This window comes from Rhinatrema bivittatum, chromosome 4 (assembly GCF_901001135.1).
Source record: "Rhinatrema bivittatum chromosome 4, aRhiBiv1.1, whole genome shotgun sequence".
Classification (NCBI taxonomy): Eukaryota; Metazoa; Chordata; class Amphibia; order Gymnophiona; family Rhinatrematidae; genus Rhinatrema; species Rhinatrema bivittatum.
In genome coordinates, this window is record NC_042618.1 from 455,118,115 (window position 1) to 455,130,685 (window position 12,571).

A 12,571-nucleotide genomic window follows, 5' to 3' on the forward strand; every position below is an offset into this window, starting at 1 on the left:
TTTTTACTTATGTCTCTGAATTGACCAAAATGACCCCCTGCCCATGCCTGAGGAAGATGCCAAAGCTAAAAGAGATGACTTAGCTCAATTCTTTCTTGACAAAATAGCAAAGATTATGACTTCCCACCTCCCCACTAAAACCGTCCCTCACAACCCCAACACATCACTCAATACCTTAGAGACCATTGCCACCACCGAAATTGAATCCATTTTAACCTGCCTCACACCTGTCTGATACCATTCCCATTAACCACCTCCTGACCATCCCTGATATAATAGCACCTCCCACTGCCAACATCATCAACCTCTCTTTAACACTCGGTGAAGTCCCCACTATTTTTAAACAAGCCATCATCAAACCCATCCCTTAAAAAACCCAAACTCAACCCTGATAATCTGACTAATTATCGCCCCATCTCCAACCTTCCCTTTCTGGCAAAAATCCTTGAAAAAGTAGTAAACTTGCAACTCACTGATTTCCTAGAAAAACACAATATACTTTCCCCCTCTCAATTTGGCTTCCGTAGGCATTTCAGTACTGAAACCCTCCTGCTCTCACTCACAGGGTTAGATAAAGGCCACTCCTATATTCTAGCAATGCTTGATATATCCCCGCTTTCAACACCATAAGCCACAACACTCTGATCAATTGCCTTAAGAAAATTGGCATATCAGGTACCCCCCTCCGCTGGTTTGAATCTTACCTCAAAAACAGACAATAAAAAGTTAACTTTGGAAATAAGGAATCCCAAGCTCACAATCTATCCTACGGTGTCCCACAAGGTTCCACCCTATCCTTTTTAACATATATATACTTTCCCCTATGTCACCTCCTCTCTGAACTCGGTCTTACGTATTTCATATATGCGGATGATGTTCAAGTCATCATCCCTATCACAAACTCCTTACATAATGCCCTTAAAACCTGGAATACTGCCCTCACAGCCATTAGCACACTTTTCATGAGCATTAACCTTGCCATCAACACTGATAAAATCGAAATCATGATTATCTCCCCACCTCACAATCACATCTGCACACCACCCCCAGTCCTCACCCCGGCAATTTCCCCCTCCCAACATGTGAAAATCCTCGGAGTCATCATTGATAATCAACTAAACCTAAAGAAATACATCAACAACACGATAAAAGACTGCTACTTCAAACTACATACGCTAAAGAAACTAAAACCCCTCCTCCATCAGTGTGACTTTCGTACCGTTCTTCAATCCCTGATCTTATCAAAAGTTGACTACTGCAATTCCCTCCTCCTTGGCCTTCCCTCTACAAATGCTGCAAAACGCAGCTTCCCGCATACTCACCAACAATTGCAGAACTGAACATATTATCCCTATTCTCAAAGAACTACACTGGCTCCCCATTGCCGAATGGATAAGATATAAAACATTGTCTATAATACACAAAACCCTACATACCCAAAATATGCACTGGCTCAACAACTCCTTATACTTCCACAAATACAACAGACCACCCAGATCTCAACATGCTGCTACTTTACACACACACCATCCCACAAATCCACTCTCCTCACTACAACTAAAGAACGTGCCATGTCCATAGCAGGGCCAACAACATGGAATGCTATGCCTTCCGACCTACGTCAGGAACTCTGCTCAAAAAAATTTAAACAAAAACTCAAAACATGGCTCTTCAAGCAAGCCTTCTCCTGATTCTCCTTCCCTCTCATTACACAGTATATGCCAATCATTTTGCTTTTACCTAAACTGATTTTTGCACCTGTATCCTACACTTGTAGTATAATACCTCAATTATGTTCTTTTGTTACCTGTTCTCTCTAATTGTTTCTAATTACCCTAATTACCCTGTTCTCTAGTTCAGATGTAAAGCACTGTTGCTATCATTTACGTTCTTTGGAAACCAATATAATGTTACCATACAAATGTCGGTATAAAAAAAACCCTTAAATAAAATAAATAAAATAAATACCCCCCCAAAAAAAATAAAAATTCAGAGGGGCCTCCAATGCCACAAAATTGTCTGGAGATAAATGCCCTTAACCCAAGGGAAGGTTTCTAGCAAAGTCAGATGACATTACTCTCACTGCAGCTCTTAAAAAAAAGAAACAAAAATTCATAAAGTTTTATTCATTTTTAAATCTCAACTACCTCTTCAGCTATGAAATTCTAGCAGTCTTTCAAAGTACCCCCCCCCCCCCTTCTTTCTGGATTTGATTGCTTATTGGCTGGCTTGAACTTTTTGGCACAATTTAAGTCAATTAACTCACTCAAGAATTCTGGAAATGCCAGAAGCAAACCAATTTTTCTCGGACGCACAACGGACCCATTCCATATTTTCTCCAGGTTGAAGCTGAGATCACCAGTGTTCTCTCATTGGGTGGCAGTAAATACTGAAGCTTCTGGGAGTTTCTTCATCATAGCTAGCTTTCTGATGCCTAAGCTGGGACAGCCATACAAAAATGGTAGCTCAGACTGGCAAACTCATTTAAAACAAGACTTCATCACAACCATGCTTAAATCTGTTTCATGCTTTTGAAATGAATGCAGAGTGATGACATCTATAGATGTAACTAATTCAACAATGACCCCCTTTCCTTATCTTCACAAATCATTAGACACTATTATAATTGACCATCATAATAGTCATTGTCACTCGCCTTATATTTAATCATAAGTCAGTCCATGATTTGATAACAAAATTCTTTTTTGATTTTTTGTGCTTCTCTCACCCGTGTAGTTAAAATGATATCATGTTATACACTATATATTATTTCTCCAGATATCAGCATACATAATTAAATACACTTATCTTCATGTCGCCATTCATCATCATTATACGTTTTTCCTTTGCTGTCAACCAACCATGATCTTCATGCCCCAACTTTCAAGCAATGTGGAGATTTAGCACATTGCTTCTTCATGCCCGACACTGTACAATGTTTCGGACTCTAACATGTCCTTCCTCAAGGGCGTTATCTGCGTTATTCAAGCGGCATGGCGTTTCTCAGCATCTTCCCCTATCCTTCTCTTCAATGTATGTCTTACATCTATAGATGTAAGACATACATTGAAGAGAAGGGACTTCAGTATCTTACACAAATAAAAGCAGTGGTAGAATCAATATTGTTAGCTGGTGAGAATTAAGAACTGTATAAAAAAAAAAATGGTTAGCAAGAATATTTGTAAGTACCAAGAGTCGGGCTTCTCAGTTTGCAAATGGGATGAGACATTAAAATTAGAAGGATAGCAGAATGCTGGCATGGGAATACCACTTCTATTTTCTTTTGCTCTTCCTGGAGCTGTGGAAAATGTTGCAATTGCTTTTTGTTTTCAGTACTTTATAGCTGAACTCATTTCTGGTTCAGACACTTCCTAAGTGATAATACCAGGGAGGTTCAAGGGCAAACAGATAGCTCCCCAGTGGAAGGGAGGCTCTTTGGGTCAGGAAACGCTCCGCTTATCAGTGAATGTTACCAATTCAAAACAGAGCAAATGAAGGGGCCTGTTCACAAAATGTTCTCTCACATTCTGTGTCTATGGGAAAAATGCTTAGTAAATGATATTTTTTGCTCAAGTCTAACCTTGGGAGTACTTTATCGCCGCAGCAAAACATAACTAGATTTCCATTGTATGAAGCATCGTCTATCTGCAGGTGGTCAAAAACAAGTGGCAAATATAAAAATCTGTCCCCAAATATACTTTATATCTGCACGCTGCCTCATTTACCATTTAGGGACTAATTTTAAGGCTGGCTGTGTAAGTATAAAATCTGAGGGGTTGTTTTTTTTTACTCACAGACTTTATGCTAATTTTTAAAATGAAAGACCTTGAAAATGATCCTAGAAAAACTACCTGCACACATTTACACCTGCTAATTTGCATGAGTATTTTTTGTTTGAAAATGCAGAAGTGTTGCATGTGTAATTCCAAACACTGCCCCACCCCACCAACAAGAACTCCTCTTCACACTGTGGATAAAGCTACATGCAGACGGGCTTCATGTGCATATACACAGGGCAATTCTGCAAAAAATAAAAAAAGAGTCCATTTCCATGGGTAAAGCACTATTCTACCTGCTGAAATGGCTTTCTAAATTACCTTCTTTATGCATAAAATCCTGGGCTCAGATTCTGGGCCCGAGGAAGACCAGCACAAGTTTATTAAATCTTTACACGACCCTTCAAAGAATGTGTGGGGCAGAGTCCCTGGCTGCCCCGGATAAGCTGAGTGCTAGGCTCGGCCTTGTGCTGTTTCATTCTGTGGGAGTTATTTGGTGAAGGTGCAGAGTGTAGGCCCCGATGGGAGGGAGTGGTCCATTGCTCCGCTGCAGATTTGACTCATGCAGTGGACTTATGTGGTCCCTGGTTGGTTCAGGCACCGCAGCGGAACAAGGGAATGGGGTGGAATTAGCAGTGAATCAATGGGTGGGTGATGGAGTCTTCCCAATTTTTCTTTTTTTGCTGCCATGCAAGCCTCTGCATCCCACCCACCCTCTAGCTGTTTTGGAAGTTTATTGGCTGGTTTATACCTGTTGCAGCTTGCGTTTGGAGGGGTGGATTTCCCGAGCTAGGCTGATGTTATGGAGTGGCATAGATGGACCAGCCGGGTCGGTTGGATTGTTGGCATTGGCAACCCAGGGTATGACAGAGCCAAATGGGTACAGTACCAGAGGTGGATTTTTATTTTATTTTATTTAAAATTCTTGTATTCCGCAACATCCAAAGATATTTGATCAGTGCGGATAACAAAATAACTGATCATAATCTGGCTGTGGCAGGGGCTGTACACCAAGTCATCATGGGGCTGCCAGATGCCTACAGGCCAAGTGACATGGGGCGGGTACATCTTGCAGGGATGTGGGTGGATGCTCACCAGGGCTTTTGTACTTAGCAAATTTTGTACAGCTAAAGTAATAAAGGATGTACTGGTCTGCAATAAAGCCGCAGCCTGTTGATTCTGAAGCAATGGTGTTGGTCTATTACTGTGTTTGTGCTTGTAAAGAGGGCGGATGAGGGAGAGGCCAAAATCCAGGCTGCCCATGTTATTCCATAGCCTTTAAATTCTTAAATCTATGTCTATTTTGTTACTTTTCACCAATTAAAGATGACCAAATTGCACAGGCTTAGCCTAGAATGGTGCATTCTAACTCATGTATTGTGATAAGTATGGTTTGTATCATATTCTTAATTGAAATACTACTCTTATCTAACTTAAGTACCTTCTTTCACAAATCACTTTGCAAATTGCAGTGAGACTGTACTATTTAGGAGACCATATGGGAGAATAAGAAAGTAGCAAGGACCTTTCTTGTGATTGCAAGGGTGAGAGCAACATTGCTGGTGCCTGAGATGGCAGCTGGCATGGAATGGGACACTAGATACAATAATGATATAGAGGACAGCCGGGTAGGGTGCAATATGAAGAAACTAAGAAATGATTCCTTTGACTGCTGGTCATTTTCCCAGAATCACCCCAGGAGCTTCTGGCAAGCAGTATGCTGCTGCCACGATAGAGCATGCAAGAGATTCAAATCAGCAAGAATTTGACTACTGGAAGCCTTCTGAAATACCTAAGCAATATGCATCCTTTGCCTGGCAAAGAGAGTCAGGGGTCAACTAACTGGAAGAAATTCTTGGCCTGGAAAGCTTATGCCAATTGTTCCATCGCTCATGCGAGTCTGCAGGCAGTGATGAATTTGACGACAAATAGTGCAATGGGCAATAGCAAGGCAAAGAAACAGGACAGTACTACTGGGTGATTCTACTGCTGCTTATAGCCTGGTATTTCTTTTGCTCAAAGCCTGCAATTCATCACCTAGATTTAGGAATGCCAGATTATGCTACAAATCAATGTGAAGCACTCTAACATGTCTTCTCCTACCAAACTTCACCACCATGAAAGCCCACTTTTTAGAAACTAGCCTTTAGGTATCTAGTAAAAATGGGCACTTAAATTCTAGGTGCCCGGTCCTAGTCAATTTTCAAAAGGGGACAATTTAGGGGCCTGAATACCTAAGTTAAGTACAAATCAGACAATGCCAATACAAAATTTGAATCTTCACCCTTCTCAGCATTCTCCCGCTGAACATTAAAATCACCCTGAACCAGGCAAGATTCACAGTTCATCAAGGTGTCACTAATATGTTCTTTAGCTTCCAAGAAGGATGGCTTCGAAGCATCAGGAGGATTATAGATCAGCAGATTACACTGAGGTCTGCAAAAACTGAATCTTAACTCACTGTACAAAACTGCACTACTTGGCATTATTTACAGTTTTGGAAAATTAATGTTGACAAGATGCTAAATCCTGTTACGTCAATCTCTGCGTCCCCCTGTTATATACCACAGAGGAAGACAGAAGTAAAAAGAAAAAAAAAAAAAAAGCTTTTAAAGTCAATTCAGTCTCGGGGAAATATCTGAATTCCAAATTAAAATTGATCAGCATGGTATAAATTAAATTCTTGCATATGTTATATAGAAAAAGGAACATTTGTATTCTACATCACCAGTTTGCTTTCATTTACCTGTTGTTAAGGAGGAACAGCGACAATATGCAAATATTGGCTCATCCTACTGGATCAGTTCCCAATGAGGGATACACCAGTATGCACTATAATTGCCAACCCAGAGTGTGACCCTTTATTCAGAAGCTACGTTGCTGACAGAATGTGATATATACTAGTACAAGCCTCATCTACTCAAGATCATACATGCTCGATGTGTTTTAAAATAATATTCTCACACCATCCTAGTCACTTACTAAATACTCACAGCCCCCAAGAGAAAGTATACAAAATAAAACACAGAAAACACTATAAGGAATGTAGCATCTGTTTGGCTTGATTTTTCCTACATTTCAAGATCTCCACTTTAGCGTTTGAGAACAGAGAACGTGTCTATCGTGGATAAGAAGGGACACTTGTGTTTAAAAAAAAAAAAAATCCAAAATGCATCCCTGCAACTTTCCCAAGCAGGGAAGGAGGAGCCTATTCCGAAGGGATAGGCTCCACCTTAACCTGTGGATCAAAACTGCTGGCACTAACTTTTAAAAAGTTGCTAGGTGAGATAAACAAGAGTCTGTATCAGCAAGTCATGCTCATCTGCAATACAGAAAAAAGAAAAGTTTCATCGGATTTACTTCTTAGAATTCAAGGGGTTGGATACGCCATACAGAATACAACTTAGAGCAAAGGATCATACAAAATGATGCTGTAGTCTAGGACAGTGGTTCTTAACCTTTTTTCGGATGGGACCCAGCTGACAGATGGTTCTCACATGCGTGACACACTGCTCATTACAATCTACACTGTTTATTCTTTGCAGAAATACTACATGTACCAACTTTTAAATAACCTGTATTCATGCAAGATACAAATAGAAAGCAATAACAGGAACACAGCTGTAAATGTTTGTCCCGATTTTCAGCTGTGGGCACATTTCTCCAAACTATAAAATAAAATAAAAGGACTTCTTTTCCTGTCTAACCATGCAAAGGTAAAGGGCTTAGGAATATCACCCATCAAGACAAGCAATCGAGTCATGTCCTCAATGGGATCAATTTAATATATAGATGGTGTCTCGTGGCTCTACTTGAAGCAGATTTTAATAACAGACACCAAAATGTATAAGTACCATAGTCAGTACTTTTCCCCTTTAAGTATGATCTACATCATAACTGGAAAGTCATCTCCAGTAGTCAAGCATCAAAATTATAATGATGTCGGCGTCATGTAAGACTACTTCTGAAGAGGGTTATTGTAGATGAAACCAAGGTGCACACACTAAAATCCTCACAAAATTTCAGCTAACAGAAACCAAACAAAGCACAAGGCTGGCTTTCAATCCCCGAGATTCTGAAAGTATCATTACTCATGTCTACAGACCTGCATCTTTAGTCGTCACAACCCACTCCCAACCCAGAATGAAATGCAGCATTATAATTGGGTTAACAGCTCCCCAACAATATTTTATAGACTCAAGTATTTCCAATTTTCTCAAGCTGCAGGTAAAGCAGTGATTATACCGATCTCCTATCTGCAACCTCTCTACTTTTTTTTGTGATTGAAGCCCTTAAAATGGCTTTGCTTGCTGAAATGAGAAAAAAAAGGGGACTACGGAACAGGGAAGATAAAGTGTTTTGTCATGCAAGCATGGAGAAAATTACAAGACTGTACAAGTGCTGATTCCCCAGGCACTGATGTATGAGTATAAAAAAAAAAAAATTCAAAATGAAGTGTGTTCAATCTTTGCTCTCTCAAGTCTTGCTTCTGGAAAATTGAGACATAAAACTGTGCATAACAAATTTACTTTGCTACAATAAATATTGTAATGTAATATTTGATAAATATAACATAATTAAATGCACTTTCTAAAAATATTTAAAGTACCTGAATGCAATGTACTTTGAAGTGCCTGAAAAGCAGAATATACATTAAAAAAAAAAAAATTGCAGTGGAAGCCAACCTGAGCATGTGAGCTGCATTAAAGACCACATCAAACTCGGAGTTGTCAAGCTCTGCGGCTCTCTGCGCCATCTCGGCTGCTTCTATCAAGCGGGCTTCTTCTAAGAGAAACTGACCTGTAAAACAAAAAAAAATGTATCAAATCTTCTGAAAGCCGGAAAATATACACATCCATACATTTCTGAAACTGTGTCTTTGCATTATGCTTAAAGAAGAGAGGGAAGGCAAATTTTAGAATTACCACAATTACAAGAGGCAAAAGTAGAAAGGAATTAAACAAGGCTAAAGTGGTTACAAACGACCTACCAGCTCAGCTACGGGAAGCCCTTGATTTGAAACCTGAACCTTGCATGCATAAAATGCATTTTTATGAACAGAAGTAAAATACCATCCAGTATAATGGACAGAAAAGCCTATAATGGGTGTAACTTATATTTCCAAATGTAAACATTCTAATTTTTCTGTTTGACTGTAGATTTTTTTCTCTTTGAAAAACTTCTGCATTTGTAGTTATGGGTACATTAATTATAATAGCAATTTGAAAACCAGTTTGGACTTGGTAGAGGCAGAAAACATGAACCTAAGAACATAAGTTGCTGCCATACTGGGACAGACCGAGGGTCCATTAAGTCCAGCATCCTGTTTCTAACAGTGGCCAATCCAAGATACTAGTATCTGGCAAATACCCAAACAGTAATTATATCCTATGCTACTAATGCCAGTAATAAGCAGTGGCTGTTCCCTAAGTCAACTTGACTAATAGTAGTTTATGGATTTCTCCTCCAGGAACTAGTCCAAACCTATTTTAAACCCAGGTAAACTAACTTCCGTTTCCATATCCTCTGGCAACAAATTCCAGAGCTTAATTGTGCATTAAGCAAAAAAGAATTCTCTGATTTGTTTTAAATGTGCTACTTGCTAACTTCATGGTATGCCTCCTAGTCCTTCTATTATCTAAAACAGTAAACAACCAATTCACTTTACCCATTCTGGTCCTCTCATGATTTTTTAGACCTCCATCATATTCCCCTTCAGCCAGCTCTTCTCCAAGCAGAACAGCCCTAATCTCTTTAAGCCTTTCCTCATAGGGGAGCCATTCCATCCCCTTTCCCATACCTTCTCCAGTACCTCTATACCTTTTTTGAGATGCGGTGACCAGAACTGTACACAGTACTCAAGGTGTGGTCTTACCATGGAAAGGCACAGAGGCATTATGACATCCTCCGTTTTATTCACCATTCCTTTCCTAATAGAAACATAGAAATGACGGCAGAAGACGACCAAATGGCCCATCCAGTCTGCCCAGCAAGTTTTGCACTTTTTTTTTCCTCTCATACTTATCTGTTACTCACGGCTCTTAGTAACCTTTTGGTTCTATTTCCCTTCCACCCCCACCATTAATGTAGAGAGCAGTGATGGAGCTGCATCTAAGTGAAATATCTAGCTTAATTAATTAGGGGTAGTAACCGCCGCAATAAGCAAGCTACACCCATGCTTGTTTACCCAGACTATGTAATTCAGTCCTTGTTGGTTGTTGTCTGTATATAGATCCACTTTTCTTCATTCCCCCTGCCGTTGAAGCAGAGAGTTATGCTGGATATGCGTGGAGTATCAGACTTCTCCCCTAATAATTCCTAATATTCTGTGGGCTTTAATGAATAAAGTTTTCCTACTTGCAGATTGATAGTATGAAATCTTTATACTACAGAGGAATCAAGCCCTGCCCCCTTCCCCTCCTCACCCAATAGAAACCTTGGATCTTGCTCATAATTATGGTTATCATCATCTGGACTTGGCAATTATTAGATCATCATAACAGAAAAATTGTGAAACAAACGACAATCTACTCATACTTGGGTCCTCCTCTCTTTGTGTCTTATTGTAATTTACAATTTATAGACAAACTCTCTCCAGGTGACCCAGGCGCCATGATTTTCCCTGGGGTTCTATGGCTTGTTTAGAAGTTTTTATTGTGTGGATTGTTTTCTAACACTATTCCAAAACAGCTAGTATGCCTATATTCTACAATTCATAGCAAACCTCCAGCACATTAGTCCCATAAGTAGTCCCATCTGGGGGGTGATGGCCATGCACATTTATCTGCTTAGTGTACAACACCTCCCAACAAAGAAAGTAGAGAAAGAAAGACTTAATTAGCATCTTCATTCATAAATTGCTAAACCTAAGTTACACAAAATAGTGGTTCATCCAAAGTCAAACAGCAAATGACAGACATCTACTCTCTGCAGGATGAATATTCTCTTAGTAATAATAAAAGACCTTTAGATGCAGGTCCTCTTGACAAAGTGGACTCTGTGCTCAAAAGCTCATGACTCAAATTGATTAGTCTATAATGTGCCACCCACTTCGTGTCATTTTTGCTACACCAGATTAACACTGTTAACCCTCTGAAAATCTGAACCAGAGATGAAGTGCATCTGATGAAGTGGATTCTGTCCTCAAAAGCTCAGGACTCAAACTGATTAGTCTATAAAGTGACATTTTTGCTACACCAGACTAACACGGCTGTCCCTCTGAAGACCTGAACCACATGGAAAGCAGGGGATTCAGCCATATGAAGAGGAATTCCATCAACTTTATGAAGAAACTCGCTCAGATACAGATGGGTATCTTCTTTCATCTAAATGCAAAACAGGACACCATCCCTAACTGACTCAGGATAGAACATTAACAGTCATGAAAGGTAAAGTATTTAAAAAGTCAAATTAAAAACAAAAGTATGCTTTAAGCAAATGGAATACTAATCCGCTTCTACATCATTACATGAATAATTTTTAAACAATCTTTAAAATAGCATAAAATATAGTTAAATGAGTCTACTGAAGAAAGGTCAGGAATGGGCTAAAGTGCGCCTTAGAGTTCTAATACCAACTAAAATTTATTTCACAGCTTCCATATATTTAATGAGCATGGCACCAATTTCTTTTCATTGCACAGTTCCACTCATTCTCCTCTAGATTAGTGTTTCACAATCCAGTCCTGGAGTACTTCTCCTAGCCAGTCGGGTTTCCAGGATAGCCTCAATGAATATGCATGGCATAGATTTATATGCAATGGAGCTAGTGAATGCATACTCACTGTGGATATCCTGTCAAGCAGACTATTTAAGGGGGGGGTTCTCCAAGACTGGCTTTTGAAACGCTACTCTAGAATAACTCTGACATCTCAACGACCTGACAGCAGATTCAATGTTACTGTTAGGAGACTAAATCATTCTCTCTCCAGGCTGCCCAGAACAAGTAAAAAGCCCTATACCTTCCATCTAAAATAGAAAGGAAATAAAAGTTACTCCAACAATGTATGGTGGTTGTTCTCTTATAGAGAAAAGGAGGTTACAGCTGGTGGCTTCGATAGTTTCCCTTCCATGGCAAACTCATCGATAACAGTGAAAACAGGATTCTTCAGTCTTCATCTGTTCATCAGATACACAGAGGGCCACACTGCCCAGCTATCAGTTTCTAAAAATACTGAGCATTCCTTTTTTGTTATTATTTGCATCTGCCAAAACCTAGCTTGTGGGATCCTCATCCTTAAGATTTATTTTCTTAGCAACACCTGATAAACACATTGGAAGCAATATACTTCTCTTTTCCTCAAAATTCTTCTTTTGACCAATAATTGGGAATCTAGGGCGCTTTTTTTTTTTTTTTAATTAATAGACTAATTTTGCCAGAACCTTAAGAGCTTTATTCAAAAAGGACTTTACACTATTCTCTGTCTCGGTGAAAAGAAAGTCTTTATTCAACAAAGCCCCAAGTATGATTTGATGCCGAATAAACGTTATTCATTTAATGTCCATCAGCGAAAGATAGAGATATCATGACACAGCTGCTTCTTGTAAATAACAGTTACAATTCTACATAGACCTGGTGCTTCACGCCCTATAGAAGTATTTACTTTCAAAATATAATGGATTCCTGAATTATTTCTGCAACCCCGGGCCAATAGTCCCAAATAAGATCCCATGAACCACATTGCAAACATAGTCTCTTACAATTACATGTTCTCAAGCTGTTATTTCAACTGAGTATCCAAGTTTTCCTGAGTGGAGGAGGGTGGAAGAATAATTTTCTAGGTCTTATGTATTGCT

The 12,571-nt window shown here is 39.4% G+C and overlaps 1 protein-coding gene across 1 annotated transcript in view; it reads right to left on the minus strand.

Annotated features, from left to right (window-relative positions):
* Positions 1-12,571, minus strand: part of TMTC2 (transmembrane O-mannosyltransferase targeting cadherins 2) — a 369,412-nt gene that overhangs the window by 76,580 nt on the left and 280,261 nt on the right. Inside the window, exon 10 of the mRNA XM_029597087.1 lies at positions 8,462-8,576. Coding sequence (XP_029452947.1) covers positions 8,462-8,576 — 115 coding nt within the window. The remainder of the gene's footprint in view (positions 1-8,461; positions 8,577-12,571) is intronic.